At 40.4% G+C, this 25211-nt stretch overlaps 1 protein-coding gene across 1 annotated transcript; it reads right to left on the reverse strand.

Annotated features, from left to right (window-relative positions):
* Nucleotides 1-5751: 5751 nt before the first annotated feature.
* LOC138906609 (uncharacterized) lies at nt 5752-6367 on the reverse strand. The gene is made up of 2 exons (XM_070195771.1): nt 6041-6367; nt 5752-5910 (listed from the first exon to the last, which is right to left on the reverse strand). The coding sequence occupies exons 1-2, from the start codon at nt 6365-6367 to the stop codon at nt 5752-5754; spliced, it is 486 nt and encodes a 161-aa protein (XP_070051872.1).
* Nucleotides 6368-25211: the final 18844 nt, after the last annotated feature.

Here is a 25211-nt window from a genome sequence, read left to right on the forward strand (position 1 = left end):
TATTGTCAGAGAGATATGCAGTTCCATATGAAAGTGATCACATGCAGCATAGCAACACTAATAGCAATGGCCTACTATAAACCTCAGCAATGTCATAACTCATGATATCATGCAACACTTAAAAGGGAATGAGACAAGCAAGCATTACTATTTGCACGGTATTGTCTAGATAGCAGGAAGAACTAACATATCCATTTTACCCTAGAACTCATCCTAAATCAAACATGAAACGGGGCTTGAATGGAAACATGCTTCAGTCAATCAACATAGCCTCAGAGATCTATCTTATTGGAAAAAAGGACTTCACAAAGTCTAGAATGCCAACATAGAAGTGCAGGATATAGCAGAGGACACACATTAGTCTAAAACAAACTAAGAAAAACTGAAATCCATTCTAATAATGAAAGCATCTCATGTGTGCTGAAACCTAATGAATTCAACTAACAAAGAACATGGAATTGCATGGGGATTATAGAACAATATCATAACAGTATAGTATCAGGGACTCATAAATAACGAGAAAACTGAATCATGCTTACAGAATTTAAACATCACTAACACATAGAACACATATAAATAAACAGAAATAAAATAGTTGACATTGCAAGAGGTAAGGACACTAACTAATAGCGAAATTAAACGAGCAAAATAATAAGGAGTTTAGAATACTAGTAGCAAGAATCCCAGATCCCCGATGCTTCAAAGTTCATAAGAGCCTCGAAAGGGCTCCGAGCAGTGCTTGTACCGGAGGAGGTTGATAATATTCTGGTCTTTCCTTTCAGCCGGCCAAAGACCCAAGTGTTTTAGAGAAGATGAACGAGTGAGGAAAATATATTAAGTGAAGTAGCAATGATCATTTCGTCCGTTTAGGGGGGTTAGGGAAGGGGTTTTTTATAGTGTTCAGTTAACCAAAATCAGCAAAGGAAAACATCAATTGAATCACAAAAATAAGAAAAGAGTAACATGCAAAATCGATTTTGAATCGGATTAGGAGAAAACCAAACAAACCCTAGTTGACAGAAATCAAAGATTGGCCGAGGATCTTGGTGAATCATGCCTATATAGCCTTGCTATTAATGTATATATATGAAATATTGTCTGGATCCCAATGATTGAAGCTGATTCCCCTTGATTTAAAGATTTGTACTTGCCAAAATAGAGCAAGAACTATGTAATACCATAAAGAGGCAACCAGTGGAGAAGGAACATAAGTATGGTAAGCAAATAACGGGTGAATCCCATTATTAACGAGATTAAGAGAGGGATTAGGGAAAGGCGGAGATTAGGGTTTTTCAGAGAAAATGGGGGAGATTGAGAGGTTCAAAGGCGGATGGAGTGGGATAATAGGGTTAGGGTTTTGGGTAAGGGTGGATTTAAGAGGGGAGGTATTTTGTGAGCCGTTGATTTCTGAGATCAACAGCCAGGATTAAAAGGTAGATGGGGCGGGTCATAAAACGGGTATGAGGTGGTGGGTTGCTGGTATTGGGATAGGGGTTATTAAGCTAGAGTTTTAGGGTGTGGGCTGGTGAACTGGCATCCGAAATTTGGCCTGTTTTGGGTCAGATTTAAAAATATAAGAAATTATAGAAACATTAATTTAATAAAATAGCTAAAATAAATATAAACATATTATTAATGTGATTCAGTAATCTAAAAAAACATTAGAAGATTATAAAAAAATGTAAAAAATTATTTTGACCTTGAATAAATTAACAAATGCAATAGATTGTGCTGTTATTGCAAGATCGTATAAATAGCCTAACAATACTAATATAATTATATAAAATGAAGTAAAAATATTTAAAACATATATGTGGATGCAAATAATAAATTTTTTGTGATGACTTAAAATTCAAGTAATTTAAATGCGAGAAAATTAATTTTAAAGCTCTAAAAATTATAAAAAATTATAAAAATGCTTACAAATTAAATAATGACGCAAAGATGACATTTTGAGAAAGTATATATACTATTTTTAAAAAAGTATGAGGGCAAAATTGGGTATCAACAACTGCCCCTCTTTACCCTGGAATGATGAAAGAGTTGTCGGGTAAAGAAAATGATGACCAATTTTGGCCGATTTGAATGGGGTATGATGTGATTTAAAAATAGGGGCCAAACCCTGGTTCATGAGTTGCCTACATATCCCTGGTGTTGCGGGAATTAAGCCGTGTGTAGTTCTAGATCTAACGATGAGCGAAACCGATGGAGTTGTTATAAGAATGATCGTATGTTTCGAAAAGGTTCTTTTGGGTAGGACAGTGTTGTAAGTAACGGGCAATTTTGATGGGGTCATGAATGCGAATTTTAGATGTTACGAGTGTATGAAGCAAATGTTCGAACGATCGTAGAGTAAAATGTAGTCAATTACTGGTAGTCGGTTATGCTTGAAGCAATTGAAGGATGTGAGCGCTGCGAACGGAAACTGGAGCGAAGATTGCTCTCGTTTGCAGAACAGTTACTTTTGAGTTACCTGCAAAACTTAAAACACGGTACATGAAGATATATATGGGTTATTGCGAAAATGTAAATATGATGCAAATTCCCTTTGAGCCATGAAGGTTGTCTTTGGACGGTGAGGATGGTGTCCTTAGACCATGACGTCCTGGTCCATGAAGTGCATGATAAGGGATTCACAGGCCATGAAATGGTGTCCTCAGGCTATAAGGATGGTGCCTCTGGACTATGACACCTTTGAATAATGATATGCAGTATCGAGAGATCCTCAGGCCATGGAATGGTGTCTCCCAGCTATGAGGATGGTGCCTTCGGACTATAACGCCTTCGGAAAAATGGCGATGTTTCAGCCTGTGAGATGCAGAGATATGGCGGTATCGATCGTTTGAAAAAGGAAACAGGTGATGCTTGATTGTATGCGGGGACGGGAAAAGGCAAGGCTTAGTCTTGTTTGAGATGAGGGCAGTGTTTAGTCCGATGCAAAGAAGGGAGATAATGCTTAGTCTCATGTAAGAAAAGGCAGTGCTTAGCCTTATGCACAGGACGAAAACAGTGCTTAGTCTCACGCTAGGAAAGGCAGTGCTTAGCCTTATGCAGTGTAGTGGAGACAATACTTAGTCCTATGCAAAGAAAGGGCAATGCTTAGCCTTATGCAGGAAACAGAGACAATGCTTAGTCTCGTGCGGGGAAAGGCAGTGCTTAGCCTTATGCAATTATGGAGGCAACGCTTAGCCTTATGCAAGAAAATGAGACAATGCTTAGTCTCATGCAGAAGAAGGAAAAGCTTAGACTTATGCAATTATGAAGGCAATGCATAGCCTCGTGCAAGAAAATGAGATAATGCTTAGTCTTTTGTAGGGAAAGGCAGTGCTTAGCCTTACGCAATTATGGAGGCAATGCTTAGCCTCATGCAAGAAAGGGAGACAATGCTTAGTGTCATGCAGAAGAAGGCAATGCTTAGCCTTATGCAATTATGAAGGCAATGCGTAGCCTCGTGCAAGAAAATGAGACAATGCTTAGTCTCATGCAAGAAAAGTCAGTGCTTAGCCTTATGCAATTATGGAGGCAACGCTTAGCCTCATGCAAGAAAGGGAGACAATGCTTAGTCTCATGCAGGGAAAGGCAGTGCTTAGCCTTATGCAATTACATAGGTAATGCTTAGCCTCACGCAAGAAGTGGAGACAGTGCTTAGTCTCATGCAAAGGAAGGGAGACAAGGCTTAGTCTCATGCAAAGGAAGGGAGACAAGGCTTAGTCTCATGCAAAGGAAAGGCAGTGCTTGGCCTTATGCAAGAAAAGCGATGAGTGACAGTGAGAGAGTGAAGTATTTCTTAGCTGGATGTGTTTATGTTTGGTAATTTGTCGTTATGAAGGTAGTGATTTGATGTGCATATGTTTTTGTGAATATTGTTGTTTTATAGTGCCTGAATTCAAAGAAAAATCGTGAGCTTTGCGGGGGGAAGGTCGGTTCGTGATCTTGATTCCTTGCTTTGCCAACACTCTTGTCTTGCAGTCCCTGTTTGAGTTACCCTGGGTAGCATCCGGCTGTCATAGAAACAAAGTTTTCGAAAGATATGTATGCATTTGACAAATTATTTGCAAAAATAAAGTTGCTTGAAATATATTGTAGTATGTGAGATCAAATAATTTAGATGAATCGGTGACTGCGATACATTTAGAGACATTGCAACCTCATTGCTTTAGAATTTTGAGGGTCGTCCTTAAAATTCTGCCCCAGTTTAAATGCATACTTTTGACAATACTTTTCGGCTGTTCCACACATGACGATGTCGACTTGAACTTGCAATCTTTCCCCAGTTTCAGATCATGGAAAAAATGAAGATTTTATTAAGATGTGATCGAACCCACGGGGCTGCCTACGTATCCCCTCTTAAACGGGAATCATGTCAAGCATAGTTCAGTTACATCAAGTGAAGAAGTGCGAACAATCCTAATCATAGTATCTTTTGACTGCGTCTGAGTTGATAGGTTTTGGCCAAATCTCTCTGTCCATTTCTGCAAGTATAAGTGCTCCTCCTGTCACTACCCGATGAACCATATAGGGACCCTGCTAATAGGGTGAAAACTTCCCCTTGGCTTCATCTTGATGTGAGAAGATTCGTTTTAGCACCAATTGCCCCGGTGTAAATTGCCTCGGTCTGACCCTTTTGTTGAAGGATCTTGCCATCCTATTCTGATAGAGTTGACTGTGACACACCGCATTCATTCTTTTACCATCAATGAGAGCTAGTTGCTCGTATTGGCTCTATACCCATTCTGCATCGCTGAGCTCGTCTTCTTGTATAATTCTTAAAGAAGGGATTTTTACTTAGACAAGAATAACTACTTCAGTGCCATAAACCAATAGGTAAGGAGTTGCCCCAGTTGATGTGTGAACCGCGGTACGCTATCCGAGCAGAGCGAATGACAACTTCTTGTGCCATTGTTTGTGATTATCTACCATTTTCCTCAGTATCTTTTTGATGTTCTTGTTAGCGGCTTCTACGGCTCCGTTCATTTGCGGCCTGTATGATGTGGAGTTCTTATGCTTGATCTTGAAGGTTTTACACATGGCCTTCATCAGATCACTGTTGATGTTGTCAGCATTGTCAGTGATGATTAACTCTGGTACTCCGAACCGACAAACAATGCGGTCCCGAACAAAATCTGCTACGACCTTCTTAGTTACAGCTTTTTAAGATGCGACTTCAACCTATTTTGTGAAGTAGTCTATGGCCACTAGAATGAATATATGCCCATTCGAAGCGGCAGGCTCGATCAGGCCGATGACATCCATACCCCAAGACGAGAAAGTCCAAGGTGAACTTGTTGCATTTAGTTCATTGGGTGGTACCTGTATCATGTTAGAATGTATCTGGCATTGGTGGCACTTCTGAACATACTTGATGCAGTCTGTTTCCATAGTCATCCAGAAATACCCCGCTCTTAGTATCTTTTTGGCTAAGGTGAAACCATTCATGTGTGGTCCGCAAGTTACGACATGTATTTCCTCGAGCAATCTCGAAGCTTCCTTGGCATCGACACACCGTAATAATCCCAAGTAAGGAGTTCTTCTATACAGAATTCCTCCGCTTTGAAAGAAATGGTTGGATAATTTCAAAAGCGTGCGCTTTTGAGTATGGGTAGAGTGCTCTGGATATTCTCCTTTTTCCAAATATTCCTTGATGTCGTGGAACCACGAATTTCCATCTCTCTCTTCTTCAACATGAGCACAATCAGCTGGATGTTTATGAATTCCTATTGGGACAGGATCGATGAAGTTCTTGTCTGGGTGTTATATCATGGAAGATAGAGTGGCCAATGCATCTGTGAACTCATTTTGAACTCTCAGAACATGTTTGAATTCTATATTTATGAACCTTTTGATCAGATCTTGTACACAGTGCAAATATGGCAATATTTTGGTGTTCTTTGTATCCCATTCTCCTAAAACCTGATGCACCAAAATCTCCAATTACCAGCAGCTCCTGAACATTCATGTCAATGGCCAACATGAGTCCCAAGATGCAAGCCTCATATTCTTCCATATTGTTGGTGCATGGAAACCTGAGTTTTGTAGATACCAGATAGTATTGGACGGTTTCTAATACCAAAACAACTCTGATACCTACTCCTTTGAAGTTTGCTGCTCCGTCGAAGAACATTCTCCAACCATCATATGCTTCAGTGATATCTTCTCCCATGAATGACACCTCCTCATCGGGAAAATACATTTTCAATGGTTCGTATTCTCCATCTACGGGATTTTCTGCCAGATGATCCGTCAATGTTTGCCCTTTGACAGCCTTCTGAGTTACATAGACAATGTCAAACTCGCTCAGCAATATTTGCCACTTTGCTAGCTTACCTGCAGGCATGGGCTTCTGAAAGATATATTTCAGTATATCCATCCTCGATATGAGATATGTAGTGTATGCACAGAAATAATGCCTCAACCTTTAAGCTATCCATGTCAAAGCACAGCAGGTGCATTCCAGCAAAGAGTACTAGGCTTCGTAGGGTGTGAATTCCTTGCTCAAATAATATATTGCATGCTCCTTTCTTCCAGTTTCATCATGTTTTCCCAAAACGCAACCGAAAGCTCCATCTAGTACGGACAAATAAAGCAACATTGGTCTTCCTAGCTCTGGTGGGACCAGAACGGGCAGTTTGGATAAATACTCCTTGATTTTGTCGAAGGCTTTTTGGCATTCTTCAGTCCAACTTGTTGCAGCATCTTTCCTCAGCATTTTGAAGATCGGCTTACATATCACTGTTGATTGTGCTATGAAGCGACTGATGTAATTAAGACACCCTAAAAAGCTCATCACATCTTTCTTATTCTTCGGAGGTGGAAAATCTTGGATTGCTTTGACTTTTGATGGGTCTAACTCAATCCCTCTGCGATGACGATGAATCCTAACAATCTTCCAATAGGGACTCCGAAAGCACACTTTGCAGGATTCAGTTTCAGATTATACCTTCGAAGTCGATCAAAGAATTTCCTTAGATCTACTATGTGATTCGTACTCCTTTTGGATTTGATGATAACGTCATCCATGTACACTTCTATCTCTTTATGTATCATGTCATGGAAAATAGTTTTCATGGCTCTCATGTAGGTGGCTCCGACATTCTTCAAACCAAATGGCATAATTTTATAACAATATATTCCCTATGGCGTGATGAAGGCTATCTTTTCAGCATCCTCCTAATCCATCCAGATCTGATGGTACCCCGCGAAGCAATCCACAAAGGATTGGAGTTCATTTTTGGAACAATTGTTGATCAATATGTGTATATTAGGCAACGAGAAATCATCTTTGGGACTTGCTCTGTTTAGATCTCGGTAGTCAACACATACTCTGACTTTCCCATCTTTCTTCGGAACTGGCACAATGTTGGCCAACCAAGTCGGGTACTCGACCACTCTAAGAACCTGTGCTTTGATCTGCTTGGTGACCTCCTTTTTTATCTTCAAACTCATATTCGGCTTGAATTTTCTGAGCTTCTACTTTACCGGTGGACATGTAGGATTAGTGGGTAACTTGTGAGCTACTATGGATGTGCTCAAACCCATCATATCGTCGTAGGACCATGCAAAGATATCTTCATATTCTTTTAGGAATCTGATGTACTCTTCTTTCTCTGACGGTGATAGATGGATGCTTATGCGTGTTTCCTTGACCAGTTCGGAACCCTCTAAGTTAACTGCTCCAGTTTCATCCAAATTGGACTTTGGCTTGTTTTCAAAATTTTTCACTTCTCTAACAATTTCCTCAGGTATCGTATCATCTTCCAGGTCCTCTGAATCACTGTCCTTATGTTGCGTTGTTTCATTACATGTCACAGTCATAGGTTCATCGGGATAGGCAATAATAATGCTATAAAAAGAGAAAATGTAAATAATAATAGTAAATACGAAAAGTAGCAATGCATTAATTGAAATCTTTAAAATGCTGACAAATGAGGCTCGATGACTCGAGCAATTATTTCAAAATAAAATATTGAAAATGTCTCAAATGCTTAAAAATAATTTATGCTAATCTGCCAAGCTACCCAGGAACTCGACAGACCCAGGATGGTGCAGCAGTCCAGTTTTTTAGAAAAGCTCCTTTCCCCACGGTCTGAATGGTAAGGTCTTCCTCCTCTTCCTCCTCAACTATCGCACTGCAATCCATATCTTTTTCATCCAAAAACAGTTTCCTCATGCCAGCTAAGACTTCATCTTCCTCAGGTCCCCACATCATGTCAGCTCGATGCAATGTCTGGTGCAGAGGTGGTACTGGTTGTTCCAGCAGATAATAAGGACCATGCCATGGCAGCGACAAATTTTGGTACTCTTGCCAAGTATATTCATATCTGAGCCCAAAGGTTGTGCCATGACGCTGCGGTTGTATGGGTTTGGTGATACCTTAGAGGTTTTTGCCCAGACCCTTGCCAGGTTCTTATCCTGTCCATAATAATATGCTTTCTATCTTGTTACTCTGTCATCGATCCTTTTCAATTGTGTTGACTCGCTCAATGCGATGGTACGTTTCTCCACCCAGCTTCTTCCTATTCTCGATGATTGGAACAGTCTGATTGGTATAGATGGGGTTGCTTCCATCCCCATGGATAATCACTTCTTGATGAATCCATTCAAACTTCACAGCCTAATGCAGAGTAGAAGCCACTGCCCTAGCGGCGTGTATCCAGGGTCATCCCAATAATATATTATAGGTAGCAGATATATCCAGCACTTGGAACTCAACATCAAACCAGGTCGGGCCCATTTGTAGGTTGAGGTTGATTTCTCCAATTATGGCTCTTTGGGATCCATCAAATGCCTTTACATTCATACTTCCCATCTGTATCTCGTGCATGCCTTTACCCAACCTCTTTAGAGTAGTCAGTGGGCATATATTAAGACTTGAACCCCCATCTATCAGGACCCTCGCGATGAACTTATCCTCAATTGCACTGTGATGTGTAGTGCCCTGTTATGACTTAGTCCTTATAGTGGCAATTCATCCTCGTGAAAGGTGATTTTGTGGCTTTCCAGTACCTGCCCGACCATGTTGGCCATCTCCCCACTAGTGATGTTGGTGGGTACATAAGATTCACTCAGCACTTTCATCAAGGCATTCTTGTGTGCCTCAGAGTTTTGCAGCAGTGACAAGATGGATATCTGAGTGGGAGTTTTGTTCAGATGATCGACAACAGAGTATTCCCTTGCTTGTACCTTTCTCCAAAGGTCATCAGGGCCAGTCTCAACAACAAGCAGCTTAGATGCATCTTGTTTTCTTGTTCCTCCCAGGTGCTCAGGTATATAGACTCTGCCAGTTCTAGTCATGCCTTGTGCCGCACCTGTTTCCTCCATTTTTGCTTTTCCTTTTCTCTTTGCTTCCGCAGCATAATCCCATGGGATAACATCTTACTTGTAAGATGGCATGGGGGCTACCATGACAGTGAAGGGTGTAGTTACCTCGACTTCAAATGGTGCTTGGATTTGTACCACAACGGGTGTAAGGGTGACCAGAGACGTTTTAGGATCATCCCCCTCCCGAATGAGTCCGATTGCCCCTCCTGATCCCATTCCTCTTCGGTCTCTATCACATTCACTCCCTTACCTCTATGATTCGGGAGAGGATTGTTACAAACATTTGGTGCAACCTTCCTTTGCCTGTATGACCTTGTTGTCGATCAGTGTCTAAATCTTGTCTTTCAGTGTGCGACCCTCATAAATTGTATGACCCTTCATGCCTTAATAATAGGCACATGTCTTGTTCGGGTTAATCCACTGAGAGGAATTGTCCATAAAAACGGTAGGGATAGGAGTAGCATAACCAACAGCCTTCAATCTCTCATATAATTGGTGTATGGGCTCAGCGATTGGGGTGTATTGCCTAGGTGGACTGCGGTTGAAGTTTGGTCGTGGTTTTTAGTAGTTTTGGCGGGCGGGTGGTGGTGAGTGGTAATATGCGGATTGAGTGTAATAGGCATGGTAGGTGGTAGCAGGTTGTTGGTATCTGGGGGGTGAAGGCCGGTATGTGGGTGGAGGTATGTGGGTGGAGGCGTTTGGTATGTAGGTGGAGGTGTTTGGTATATGAGAGGAGACTTAGGACCCTGGGCCACTATTACGGCTCCCACTTCTTTCTTCTTCGAAATACCTCCCGATTGCAATGCTTTATTCGTGGCCTGCAATGTTATAGGTTGTTATTGCAAGATCGTGTAAATAGCCTAAAGATATTAATATAATTATATGAAATGAAGTAAAAATATTTAAAACATATATGTGGATGCAAATAATAATTTTTTTGTGGTGACTTAGTCATCACAAATAATTTAAAGGAATAATTAGTAAATATTCAAGTAATTTAAATGCGAGAAAATTAATTTTAAAGCTCTAAATATTATGAACAATTATAAACAAATGCTTATAAATTAAATAATGACGCAAATATGACATTTTGAAAGTATATATATACTATTTTAAAAACATATGAGGGCAAAATTGGGTATCAACAGGTGGAACCAACCAAGACTAAACACTAGCACTATTTTTAGACGGGTTGGGACCGGCCTTCTATCCCGGTGAACAATGTTTCACTCATTAGGCGGGGACATGATTCGAACCTGGAATCTTCAGGTCATGAGCCTGATGAGTTGACCAATTCCTCTACCTCACATTCTCTTTCTTTGTTGTGAAGTGGATGTGGATTTGAACCACACAAAGAATTTCAGTCCAGCTGAGCTACCTGAACCACTTTGAAATAAGTCTCCTTTATTTATGTAATTTGGCCCGCCCCGGAATTCTAACGATGACTGAAGCCTTTATCTTGAGGGGCCGCGTGACTTTATCTCTTTGAAGAAAGACAAACTCTTCTTTATATACACAATTTGATGTACGAAATTGGAAGAAGAGAACTAGGTCTAGGATTAAGACTAGGAATTACTATTTTATCCGATGAAGTTCGCTCTATTCCATGACCTGAGGGCGGGAACCATTTTATCTTAGGGTAGGGGTAGCCCCACTTACTTTTGAGTCTATCAGCTGCAATAAGGGCTGCGAGAACGAGTGTTGTGCTTTCCCCTACCGATACCAACATTCATTACCGTGAACCCGGCCCGCTTCAGTATAGGCAGGTCTTTCTTTAGAACAGATTCATTCCAGAACAGAAAACCGAATTTAGAATCAAAATCGCGCTTGGAGCCTATCGCTAGAACGAACAACACATCAAGGACCAAACTTGCTACACTAGTATGGCTTGTGGGCAAAGCAAGAGATCTTATTTTATCCTTAAGGATAGGGAAGTCTAACTCACCCTCGGGGGGGATATCGGAATAAAGTACCTGCCACTGGATTCCACTATTTTTGTAAAGGGAGGTAGACTTGTTCAGCCCCTTTATAAGATAAGGATGCTTGTGTCTATATTTTAACTCCATATCAAAATCCATCCATACTTGTCCTTGTTAACTCAGAGATTTGGATTGATTCATGAATTATTAGTGTATATTGGCATGGATCTTGTATGAACTCAGAAGCCTAATAAGGGAGAGTCTAGGTCGACCAGAGGAAGAGTACTTCTAGGCTTTCCAGGAATTGGGATTTACGATTTAAAAGATGATAAAAAACTTTCTTTCATTAGACCAGTCAATAAGGGAATGGCAGAGTAGTTGATCCCGACCCTTGCCGGTAAAGAATCTTCTTTAAGACACTGAGTTGCGTCAGGAAGAGTAGACTGAAAAGAAGAGCTAAAAACTTGAGTTGAATCACCTGAGAGTTCAAGCCCCTTTTCTTTATAATAAGCTTCCACTTTTTGTTTCGTCCAATTTTATCATTCAAGCTCTCATCATAAAGCTGCAACAAGAATTCTTCATGCGATACATAGGGCTCATTAAAAAATGAACCTTGGCGTTGAAATTCTTTGAACCAAATCAGTTTTTTCCTATCTCAAGGAAAAGCATTTCCGACTTGCTTGCTCGCTTGATAACTGGAATCGAAGCCAACACAAGGATGGGAGGGCAAACGGAATACAATAGAGAACAAAAGCTACTCGATAGAAGCTTCAACATCTACTGGATCTCAAAGAGAAAGATAAATCTATTTCATTTGTAACTACAAGATATGACTTTATATCCGCCTATGATAGTGAGCCTCGAACCTTACTCTATTATATTAGAATTTTATTCGACTAATTCAGATACTAATGCGGGACTAATTTGCAAAAACCTCCCTCTAATATTGAGTCTTCGAGATCCATACTGGAAATGATAATCCCTACGGAAAGATAGTTGTCTGTCATCCTAGACACCGTCTTATTGGCCCATGGAAGTGATCTAAACCGAGCGGATCAAACCTTTCTTCTTCCTGCTCAAGCAGATGCCGAACCTCATTATTTAGCGGCTCTCCAAAGTCAGAGAGATGGGTCGGGGCCTTTCTGATGGCGGGACAAAGCGCTTTCAATGGTGATGAAAGAAGGGGAAATGCCTGTACGGTCAATATATTCGTTTTGCTTACTCGCTCAGCTCTATATACTTATATATTAGTTAGCTCGTTTGCTTTCAGACTACTACCCACACAAACTATTACTATTAGCTAAACAACCCTTTCTTTATGTTTAACCACAGTTAAACACAACCAAAGCAAAGGGAGGAAAAAGCTATAAGGAAGACAGATTCACTCGATTTCGAGAACTAAGATTTACAGCTTATTGAACTCTTCTTTCATATATTGGGAACATAATAAGCACCAGTATCCTATTGAGTTAGATGAGCTAGATTACTTTTATTATCTCCTAGCGCAACATATCTGGATTTACTATAGGGTTAAGAGTGACTTGCTTACACTGCTGAATAACCTTTCACTTTAGCGAGATGTAGGACAAACTACATTCAAGAGGAGAAATGAAACTTTGAATAGAAGGATCAGTGCCTGTAGCAGTCCTGGAGTTAGGTTATCATGGTCGTGATGAGCTCTACTAGAAAGAAAATCTCTTCTATTCATATATGAAGTCATATCTAAGGGCCTTTGTTGCCCTTGAATTCCGTTCCCTAGTTTAATCCGGAACTCCATATGAGTAAGTAGCGGCCAAGCGGCTCTATCCTTTTCAAAGAGGTTATCCTTCTCTCTCCCCACTTCTTAGTCTTAAATGATAGCTCACCATTCAAGTAAGTCACTTTACCCGGCGCTTACTGTCTTCTTTTTAGCCTTATTGGTAGCATTCCCTTTTTAGTACCACCTTTCCTTTTCTTCTCTTTCAGCAGCCTCGTAGGATAACTGAAGATCGAATAAAGTAGTTCAAGCCCGCTTGACATCTATCCAAGACCTGGCCGATGGCTACTTCCAATTCAAATGTCACTTATATTAACACAACACGGGCTAATCGACTCCCACCCTAGCTAGACCTTGTGAAAGCAATCAAGCCAAAGCAATACTTATTTCTTCAATGGTAAGAGCTGCAAATGAAATAGTAGTGGTTATGCCGACATCTACTCAAAGAAGAATAGTATTAGAGTCAAGAACGTTTCTATTCCCCTCCCCTACTACGCTTCCTTACTCAACAATCAAAGAAGCATTTTCGATTTCCCGATCCACTCTCGTACTAGTATGCTAACAACGGTTTAGGTAAGCCATGGTCTAAGAGGGAATGCCCTATCTAAGAGCCTACTTCCTTCTGATCTTTCTTCTCTTCGGGATTCATCTCTATCCTTTTCATAAAATTTAGTGGCCAATCTAGATAGTCTGTTTCCTCTCTTTTCTCGCTCCTCAAGAAAGACGACTAGAAACTTCCTATTAAGAATGCCTTCCTTTTAGGTTGTGTTTTTACAGACCAGACTGTTCTAACAGGGAAGGGGAGACGGATAACTAATCTAATATAGTACAGTTATGATCGAAAAATAGCGCAGATAAGATCAGACTGAATGTGTGAAGGATATGGTTCTGGTTCTCTTTTGTCCCGTTCCTTAAATCGAAGAAGAATCCATGCCCAGGACTAGTGCCAGCACATAGTTAGAGTCTTCCCTGCATGCCTAACATCCACTCCTTCTAATCGAGTGCCTTGCGGTGACTTTAACGATGAGAGAAGGCGATACCGAAGAGAATAACTCAAGGGCACTGGCTACTCCATCAACTCAATTTTATTGCGTAAGTGAGGATGCCAGTCATCATAGTCTGAACTTTAAATCTTTTGTAGGCTCATCTCATCAATTTGCATTCAAATCCTAGTCATTCATAGATAGTCGGTGCTTTTAGTCATAGGCTATCGCCCATTCTTGATAGCCACAGCTCTGACCGTTCCCTATTCCATTAAAGAAAGAATGGGATGATATGAAAATAGCTGGCGAAAATCCATCTCTTTCCATCTCAATGTTCACTAAACTTTCTTCCTTTCTTGCTTTCATGAAGCCGACCTTAACAGAAATCTCTTTCATTTTTGTAGATGGAAGATCCGGTGAATCAATTTAATTAGATACTGCTTACCTAGATGCAATGCTTGTCCCTCGAAGCGAAGGTAAAGACCAAAACATTGGGGATTCTGAATCTGACCACACTTTCCGCAGGTCGAACGGCTATCGATCCTGGCCTGATGAGAAAAGGGTTGAACTCATACTTGCCTTAACCTAATCTACTTGGATCCCGGATTCCATTTCATTTCCATTAAGGCATTCATTCGCTTCATGTAAAGGAAGAGTTCAACAGAAGTCATCTCTCTGACACTGGTTGTTCTTTCTACCTAAACTTGTGACTTCTTTCATCATAGATAGGTGTGAGCTAATTTTCTCGTTAAATCTGTCTCTGATCTTCTCTACTATTTTGGCTACTTTCTTGGGTGTAAGGTTCCTAATGTTCTAACTCAGAAAGTATAGTTGTCCTCTCTTCCTGACCCTTCGGCCAAGCCGTTTTGTCTGTTCGTTGGATTGATATCTGATAGCTTTTCCTTCTCCCCAACCGTTGTCATGTCCCGCTATGCTAGTTCTACTGTTCTTTCCTTCCTTGTCCTAAGAAATAAGGCTTGTCACTTCCCTTATTCATAGGGGCAGCCCCTTTTTCTATCGAGTAGTCACTCTTGGACTCTTTCTGTCCTGACTCTGAAATGAACCCGATGGTTAATCTTTCCCTGGCTTGAGAGGTTTCATTTCAGGTTAAGCAGGGGATCAAGACTCTAATGATTTCATTCCTTTAGCTTCAGATAGGTGAATCAATGGGCTCATTTCCTTTCTTTCTCTCGTCAACTGGGGAAAGGTTCCTCTTTGCTTTGATTCGATAGTTGGAACTCTTTGTATATAGGTTATGCCTAGGACAAGACCCTTAGAAGAGATAAGGAAGGTATTAAGAAAAAGAATCCGGTCTTTGATGATCCAGTCTTAGCTAGAAAGTGTATGGAATCATACTTTGAGGACTCCCTAGTGTGCCAGATAGCTACTTTTGTCCCGTTTAAGCTGAAGCATAAGAATGACGAATTTGTGTCCAGCGTGTGATCAAAGTCAGTACCGCATTTCTTTTTTATTGGGGGGGACCTGTGTAAGGGCGGATGGGAATGCCTACACCTCTAAATCAGTCTTCCTCCCCCCGAATCGGAATCAAAGTAGTATCCACCTTCTTCCTTTGCCGATATCCTAAAATTGATATCTTGACTAAGTCATTTCACACGTTGTACTGAGAACAACGGATTGATCTCGTACCGTGCTACTGCCTTGACCTAGGTTTATTTTCCTCACATCGGATTCTGAACTGAAAACTTGAATCTTTCAAGGAAGAAGATTCTAAGACATCACATTCTGTGGCAAAGAGCCCATTTGATGGCATCCGCGCCCGCTTGAATTTCAATTTCACTCTTTGATAGCTATAGCTACGGGGTTTTTCTGGCTTGAACGGGAAGAAATCCATGAGAGGAAAACTACTTCTTTTAGAAATCAGACTTACTTAGTTCAACAAAAGGTCTTGACCGACAAAAAGAGCTTTTTCCACCAGTCTTTTAGGTCAAGCACCTTCTTTCTCTTCATTTCATTTCAGGAAGAAGAAGAAAGGAGAAGTTCTTATATCTATTTGAGGATGAATTATAGTTCCACGTCTAGCAAGGAAGAAATCCCTTTTTCTGAGGCTTGAGAGCTTATTCCCTTCTTGTTCACCTTTCTTTTTCTTTACTTATTTTCTTTATTGAATGATTGGCTCAATAGCTTTCTTCCTTCAATTAGAAAAAGGGCTAATGGAAACTCTGGAGCTTCACTAAGAGATATTAAGCTCTTTGGGGGAAGTCAGAAGTTCTTCCACTCGGAATTGCATCAGAGAAGGAAGCTCCACAGAAGACTCCGAAGGAATAATAATTGGCTCACTAGGTTCTTCAACTAAAAAGTAGTCAAATTGCAAAATTCCTTACTACAATCCTCTTTCGATGCCTACTTACTTAGGTCTAGCTGGCCTAACTTGAAGTCTACCAACCCTTTTCAAGTAGGGAATGCCACATCAGTCTCATATTCTAATATGTTGACTTGCACCCAGGCCTAGCTCTCTGTGGTGGGGCGGTCTTGCTAGGTGAGATAATGAGACCAAATCATGAAAAATCGGCTGCCTACAAAATCAACAGTAAAGCTTTGGTTGTTTGCTTTAGTAGCGACGGTAAAGGAATGGTTATCCAATCAACTGCACTTGGTCACTTCCTGCTCTATCGGGTCATTTGATCTTCTCAGTTCCACTCGGGCATACCCTTTCATAGAATCGACGTAGGTTGTGATGTCGGGTCCTCTCTTCTCTTCATGAATCTCAGTTGGAAGCCCCCATTTTCATCAGACATCCAATGAAGTAGGAGCTCGCTCCCTACCTAGCGGTACTTCCATTGCTTGACTCTTAATATCCTATTTGAAAGGTAGTTACGAGAACCTATCTGGATTGAGTGGTCCTTTCTCAGGCAGCTACTGAGATATAGGTTGGCCCAAGCTTCCCTTGGCATACCTTCGTTACCATTACTAAGAAAAGTAAGTAGGAATTCGTCCCAGATAAACTACTGATCTAGCTCTTTCGCATCGAGGAAAACCACTATTTCCTCTTTCAAGTTAGGCGCCCTTTGCTCGAATGAAAGAGGGGTCTTTGCTGGGACCAATGCTAGTAGTTAGATTCAATATTCAAAAAGTCTTAAATAGAAGCCAAATCCAGTTGAGAAGAGAAAAGCATGGTGACATCTATCGAAGGGATCTAGGTTGAGAAGCGGATCACGTAAAGCCAAATTTCAAAGGTAGAATGTATTGGTGGCACATCGACTTAGAATAAGGGCTCTAGTCCACGATTCCTAGATTCCAACCTTTCAAAGGAAAAGGAAGTCTCAAGATGTAAAAGTAGGCCTGCCATTGATGCTAAGAGATAGACGAGCTACCATAGATCCCTCACCGACGAATAGCGTACTTTCCTCTTAGAATATCCCTTGAATAAATAGATTAACCACTTGAGCCTCATATTTCACTTAATCCGCTCCCATCTCTATAGAGCCCCAAAAGCTTATAGGATCTCTAGGCTGTATAGAAAGGTCCTATGATGGAATTATTGAACCTCAGCGACGCGGTGAAAAATCTAAAAGAGGTGGATGATCCCAAGTATTGCAAATATCACTACATCGTCAGTCACCCTACAGCAAGATGCTTCATCTTTAAGGAGAAGATCATGATGTTGGTGAGAGCTAGAAAGATCACCATTGATGCTAATGACACAGACGAAGCCAACCATGCTAGTGCTAAAATCGATCACAAGAAGGGATCAATGTAATAGTCTTCTCAAAGGTTCTCTAGCAAGCAAGGAGAGATCCACGAGACGTTCTTCCTCAAGATCAATCTGAAGTGCTGATGGAAGTTCATTGAAGATTCAACACATCACAAGAAACTCGTTTCGTTCGACAAATACACTACATTGTCCCTCGAATTGAAGAAAACAAGAAGGAGTGATCAAGAGAAGTTGTCCCTCATGATCAATCCGAAGCGCTATTAACTCTTCTTGACAATCAAGTAAATCACAAGGAAGTCCACATCATCCTGCGCTCGAGAAATACACTGCTTCAACCCTTGAATCAAGGAAAACAAATTAGAGACAAGAATCAGGGGATACACAGAGTTGTACTCACAAGTTTTATTAAAAAAAGAATTTTTCTTTACATTTGTTTCGTGATTACAGATATTAATTTCCGTACACAAAATTTGTCCCGAACAGTAAGCTAATCAAATCAATATGACTGGTGGAATGTGGTATTGTAGCTATTGGTTGGTAAGCTTGCAATCAAGTTATTGCTATCTTACGAGCAGCTTGCTATACTCTATTAGTGCCTCTCTTTGGTCTATCATAAGCAACCGAGCAGAAGTAGGTGTTTGCTCTTTCTATTTACTTAATATGTAAACTCGCTACGAGCTGAGTCAGTGTTGGGGTTGGGTTGGTTGATCTTCCAAAAAATGATTCTTATCCCATCCGTCAGGTTTGTATGTACCCACGCTCATGTTTATTACTTTCTAGAACCTCATGCACTATCCTTTCCGGCTGCCCCCTCCCCCTAGATTTGCCCTTATGTTTTTCCACCATCCTGGCATGTTTAGACCGTGGCGCCACAACGACGATGTAGTCGTAGTAGTCCTCTTATGGGAAATTTGTTAAGATCCACCCATGATTCATGGAATCATTCCTTCGTGTGTCGTAGCTTAGGATTTGTGCTATTGCAATTGTTTAGGGGCGTCAAGACCGGGTTCCTACTTTTTCTTTTTAAGAAAGAAGAGGTTACTGGACAAGCGAAAGAGCTACCGAAAAAGCAGATGCTTTTATTTGAAACAAAAGTATTAGCCGAGACATACCTCCCGCTAAAGAACACTATTGACAATGGGGTCCGGGAGGCCCTAAAAAAATTGATAGATCAAGAAAGAAAGAAAGTATCAAAACATCACGGGCCGCACGTAAAAGAAAAGAGAGGATATCCAGAATTGTATTGAGGTCGCAACAGCTATAAAACAACAAGAACACGTCTTCCCAAATAAAGGAGCCTTCAGTAGGAGCTGCACTACAATGCCTCAGCTCTGGGAACAGGAAGGAACTGAGCGCCCCGGCGAATAAAGAAAACCTAGAACAAAAATGCAAGCCTAAGCCTTCACATCCAAAACTGAAAAATCATCAATTGGAGAATCGTTTTTACAGGGTAGGCATGGTGAAGGTAGAATGGAAATAGAAAACTACTAAATGACGTAGTCTTGACTTCTTCTTCCTTTATGGATAGAGGGAAAGATCCCATACTTGGTGCATGAATTCATACGTATGATGCCCAGTTGGATCACTAATTCGTAGATGGACAACCTCTAGAAAGGATCTCCCTTGAAAGGAGAATAAATACCATTATAGCTAGGTTATGTTCTCTTGAATAGGTAGGCTCAGTATGCTAAGGAAGCTTGGTCCTCCCAGATACATGGCTTACATACCCGGCTCAACATTCTTGGAAAACAATCGAATCGAGGGTTCGGTCTACTTAGGGCTCATAGGAGGTAGGATAGATAATAGAATTTCGCCGGCAAGATGAGTCAGGGAAAGCCTGACGGGCTAGAAGGTGGGCTTTAGAACGGTTTATTGAGACTCCATTATACTAAAATAGAAAGAAGTTGGTTCCTGTACAAGCTCCTATCCTAGGATTAGAGATGAGCTAGACCCCTACCCCTAACTCATTTCGGAATGATTTAGAGAGCTACGAATCATGCTTTCAAAGTGATGGCAAGCAGTGCAAGAAGATAAAGTCCAATCTGACCCTAAGCATATTTTTGACATCTTTCTCGCATCCGCTTTCAGGTTTGACATGACATTAGAGCTCTCGTACTTAGTGAGAAGTTCGAGCCTTAGAAGCATGTGAAGGAATAAGTATGGAATAAGTCTTGTATGAGTCTTTTAATCGAGTCTCTCTTCTTTAATAGGTGCTTTCAAGTAGTAAGTTTTGATTATCTTTTTACGATTACGATTCCGGTATTAAATACTCCGCCTCCCCATTCCTTTATCAAAGTCTAGTACTTATGGGCGCAAGTCAGTCTATTCAAGTGGAAGCAATCATCAGGGTTCGGGTTTGAGGTAAGCCTTCCTCTATCATTGGTAGGCAAAAAAGGGGTAAGCGAACCTGATTGTCTTTGTTAATAAGCAAATGGGTAAGTAAGCGCAAACAGTACAAATCTCTTTCTGTATTCAAGCCTGCTCCTGGTCGCTCAGACTCTTGTTGCAGTGTGAGCCTTGAAAGTACCCGAAGTTAGGCAATCAACATGAATTCCTTTAAATGGATCCCTCTTTCTTAATGACTCTTCTTAGGGAGTAGGATTTGTTGCCTAGGAGCTCAAAGAAAGATAGCAAATAAATATTTTATTTTGAAAGCAAAGAGGAGTGTGGCGGTCGTGCAAGCAAGCGAAGTCGAATATATTAGATAAGCTTGCTGCACTCCGATCCATTCCCTTAATATAATAGGCTTTCTACGTCAATTTCTCTGTAGAAAGAAGCCCTGTGAACCCCCTATCATAGGTGACTGGGAAGGGAAAATGCTAGAAAGAAATCCCTTATTATTATTATTAAACATACATGTATTTAAAGTGCAAGTGAAATATCGACTTTCATTCAACTTTAGAAAACTATAATAAAGTAGCAAAGTTCAGAGGAGCATGAGGCAAGAAAGAACTTCATCCATTGAAGTTGAAGTAGTTTCACTACTTCATCGATTTTAGTTGAAGTAAACGATTGATCTATATCGTATCAAGCATGAATCGATCTTTTTTATTCAATCTATATCCCCTTGCAATTGATATGTGCGATATCGAGTATGCTAACGCGAATCTCGAATGGTTATAATAAAATCTCTCAATAGTTTTCCTTTTCTCCTATCGTTAACTCTCGAAAGTCTTGCAAGGCTCTCACACGGTCTAACTATCGGAAACTTTCGTAATCGTTCAAACCGGTCAGTTTGATCTGGCTTTCCTGCCTCTCATCTTCTCTAGTAGTCTAGTATCATACTCTTATTAAGATTATTATTTTCATTCATTCAATGAAACTTCAATTTTCTTTTCTAAGGTGTGTTTCGAGGTACATATCACAAAAGACGGGTGGATGTTCAGTCTCAGTGGCAGAAAACCAATATTGTTTGGAACTTCACTTCTAGAGCTCCATCTCCCATAATCAAAACTTTCTTTTTTAAAAGGCATGGCTCTCTTACATTTTATTCTACTACTTTATAGAGGAAGTCAGTCGTGAATCTCGGTATAACTTTGTTACCTTAGCCTGGAAAAACAGCGTAGGAAACTAGGCCTCTTTCTATCCCGATATTAAGCCAAGCCTGGCACCCCTGATTGTGTTATGGATTCAGTTTTCCAATAACAATCAAACAGTTCATAACTCTTATTGCGTGACGTGATTGGCTGCTAGGACGATGGGGATGATAGAGAGTCCTCTAGTCCGGTCCCGTCCTTGCGTCCTTGCGTCCTTGTATTCTGATTGTTATTACCGAGCTAGCGAATCTAAAGTCTTTCATTTTGTGGTTAGGCCTCTTTCTCTGTTGCCTCTTTGTTTCATAAGGATCGAAGCTTTCCTGGCCTCGGGCTCTCTTAGACCTTTTAGCTATATGCTTTTATTCCTCTTCTAGTAGCTAGTATCTAGATTTAGTATCATATGATTTCCAAAAAAAGAGAGTATGCTAAAATAGATTTTCTTCTAGGAATAGAGCACTTTGTAAGAAGGTAGTCTGCCCTCCATACTTATCTAAGGTCCACACTATAGATTAGCTATAGTAGCTATAATAAGAGAATAGGAAAATTAGATCGATCGGTTCTTCTTGCTTTACTCTTGCTAGGCGGAAAGAAAAGAAAGACTATTGTGACTTTCACTTCCTTACTGTTCTCTTAGTGGAATACATACTAACACTTCTTGCTTCCATACACTCGAAATGCTTACTTGCTTTTAGCTTTATAAAGGATAGGATATCTCATAATGTACACTATTTTTTTGACTCGGAGAGCCTTTTCTCTTTTACTTCACATGGCTTTTCACTCCTTTCCCTCATAGCGGAATAGTAGGTTCTATTACCTACAAACCAAAATACCCGCATTAGTTCTCCCTGAAAGGAGAAGGAAGATTGGAATGCCAATAGGAGTCTATTATTGAATTCACCCGACCCCTGACTCATTGTACTAGTTACTGTTATAGCTAGTGTTGTATTGGTGTATTGCTAGTGAACTTACAGAGCGAGCTATAAAGGTAGAAAAAAATAGATCAATCAAGATATAGTGGTTCTAAGAAAGGACGGACAACTGAGGATTGGCTGGGGAGAGTCGTCTCAAATGCTAATACCATTTTATAAATAAGCCAATAAAAAAAAGACAAGTAGAAGCCAGTGAAACTGATAGAGGAGAAAGCAGGGTACGACGAAGCCCTAGGACTAAGGGGTAGTATGCAAACAGGTACAGATCACATGGTTTTGTATTGATCCGCTTTCGAGCTGTCGAGTGACGATTGGCCGAGGGGGCCTTTTTTCTTTTATAGGGGAAGAAATTTTAGCTGGGTACAAATAGGCTGGGACGAGTAGGCAGGGTACGACGAAGCCCGCAGGGTGACACATGGTTGTACTGGTAAGCTCTGGTCTGGAGATTGATGATTGACTGAGCGTGTTTTGGCAGCTCGTGGTGGAGTACTCTCTGACGGGTTCGATCTATTATTTCCTCCTATTCTTGAGGGAGTGATCGGGATTAAGCCGCGTGGCGAAAAAACACTATTCTCTCTTTGGGGTGGGCCTTTCGTACTCAAATCTGTATGGGGAAAGGACAATTATTCAACGCACTAAAATCTAGCGAATGGGGTTCCATATTCATGAAAAGCCAGGTTTGAAAAGATCCATGTTACGGAACCAAGACAACCTATCTTACTAATAATAAGAAAGGGTTAAGGGCCTCCAACTCCTATAAATAAAAGCTTATTTCAGTCTCTATTTGGCAAAGGGAGACTGAGAGGAACTTAGAAATCGGCAAAAAAAAAGCTTTGACTGTAGCCATGGATTATTTTATAAGACTTCAAGAAATTTCGCAAGAAATCTCTCAATTCGAAGAGGAGAAGCTCCAATCGGAGCAAAGGCTAGGTCTGTTCTGGGAGCATTTGCCTCCTCTCGACCCTGAGGCCGTAGCAAAGATGATGTAAGAGATTCGGAACCTCATTCGGGTCTGGAAGAGAGGAAGGAGGCCCTCCTCCAGTAACGAAGGGAACTAGTTGCGCGGGTAGTCCACATAGCTTCGGATTTCCAGAGAGAGTAGAATAGAAGAGTCCGTCGACACTTTTTAGTTTTAGAAGGTTTAAATAAATGTATGTAGATGCAAAGTAATGTGTTTTAATTTAGGGTGTTCTTTGTCTTTTTTAGTGGAGATCTACTCTGATGCCTACTGGAGATAGACTCCTATCTTTGCTAACTATCTTTGTTTGGTTTTATTTATTATGTTTACATGTATGGCAAAAACCCTAGTTTAAAATGTTTACCACTTATGCTAATATAATAATTAAGACTTTTTCGTATAAATTTGTTGAAAATGTTGTTCTTTCCTTTTTTTCTTTCTATAGTGGAGATAGTCGCACGTAATGATAGACATATTATTAAAGGAATCTACCTTTGCTTCCTTATCCTTGCTAACTAGAAATGAACCTTCACGTGTTGAGTAAAAGCACCTAGCCTATCTTACTCTTCCTATGTAAAATAGCAGTTCGTCCAGCCATCTTCTAGCTTCGACCAACCAAGAGGATTCCTTATATAAAGAAAGAAAGTTTCAAGAGTGATCCTGCACACTCCAACCATTCTGATCTATGGCCATCGAGAGCTTTTTCCCACGTTGACTTGCTTTGTCTTGCTTATCGGCTCAGAATGTTTCTCCAAAAAAAGGGACGAACTCTAAGGATGCATATATTTAAGTAAGAAAACCAACAGGAGGAAAGATCACAGCTGGTATAGGAGCCGAAAGAGCTTAACTGACTTAGTTGTAGAGGGCGACTAAAAAAGAGGCTCGACCCACAGGGAGAGCGGTGAGAAGAGAGAGATTGTGAATAAAAAGAGTAAGGGAAAAGTCATCTCATGACTGGAACTGGCTAAAGGCAAGGAAAAACTGCTCTTACTTCCTGAAGGGAGGTTGAAAATATGTTACAGAATAAGCTTCTCTTCTTTCATAAGCAAATGTACTTGGTGTTTTCGTATGTAGAGAATGCTTTTAGCTCTTTTCACGACTCTGCTCCTATCTCATCCGCTACTCTAGCTAATTGTCCACCATTTCCAAGTGTGATTTCTATGTTATGTATGGTCGTGCCTAAGGGCATATCAGTTGGAGTATATTCTTCTTTTGATCAATCAAAACCCCTTCCCAAACTGTACAAGCTTCTTCCAAAGCATACGACTTTCTGGATGTAGATGATGATATCTATACAGATGGATCTTATATATATCATAGGATGAAGTACCACATGGGTGGATATATATATATATATATATATATATATATATATATATATATGAATCCAAAACTGCCAAATCACTCATGTTATGATCTTCTACATCCTTGGTCTTCCCGTTCCGTCATCTAGCTTATATTTTTCATGTAGCATTCAGACCGAATGACTCTATGAAATTATGTCGATACTTCCACATATTATAGGTAACATAGGAGACATCTCTATTTTCCCCCCAGAGAATCTTTATAATTTCCAGTTCTTAACTTTTAATTCGCCTCTGACCATCAAATGAAATGTGAATAACCTGTCCTCCTCTCTTTGAAAGAAGGGGCGCTTCCGGTTCTGTCGGTGCTTGAAACAATTTTGTCTTCTCCATATTAATATATCTCTAGAGTTAATTATATGAGGAACTATTGAACTTAATCACTTGTTGTCATTACTCTTCAGTTTTCTGTTGAGGTCTATTCTACAGAGGTACTCAAATTGAATTAGTGATCGATTTCTAGGTTTCGTCGTAAACCTAATTGGTTATTTCTAATTACGTAAATCAATAGTTCAAACCGCACTCAAAGGTAGGGCATTTACCATTTTTATTGGAACTTTTGTACCAAAAATAATGGTATCTCCAATTATAGCCCCTTTGGGATGTAAAATACATCTCTTCTCACCATCCCCATAGTGTATGAGACAATTCTATGCATTTCGATTAGGGTCTTATTCTATGGTTACGATTCTACCATATATGTCTTTTTTATTCCATCGAAAATCAATTTTACGGTATAGACGCTTATGACCTCCCCCTCTATGCCTTGCGGTAA

Source organism: Nicotiana tomentosiformis, chromosome 1, assembly GCF_000390325.3.
Source record: "Nicotiana tomentosiformis chromosome 1, ASM39032v3, whole genome shotgun sequence".
Lineage (NCBI taxonomy): Eukaryota > Viridiplantae > Streptophyta > Magnoliopsida > Solanales > Solanaceae > Nicotiana > Nicotiana tomentosiformis.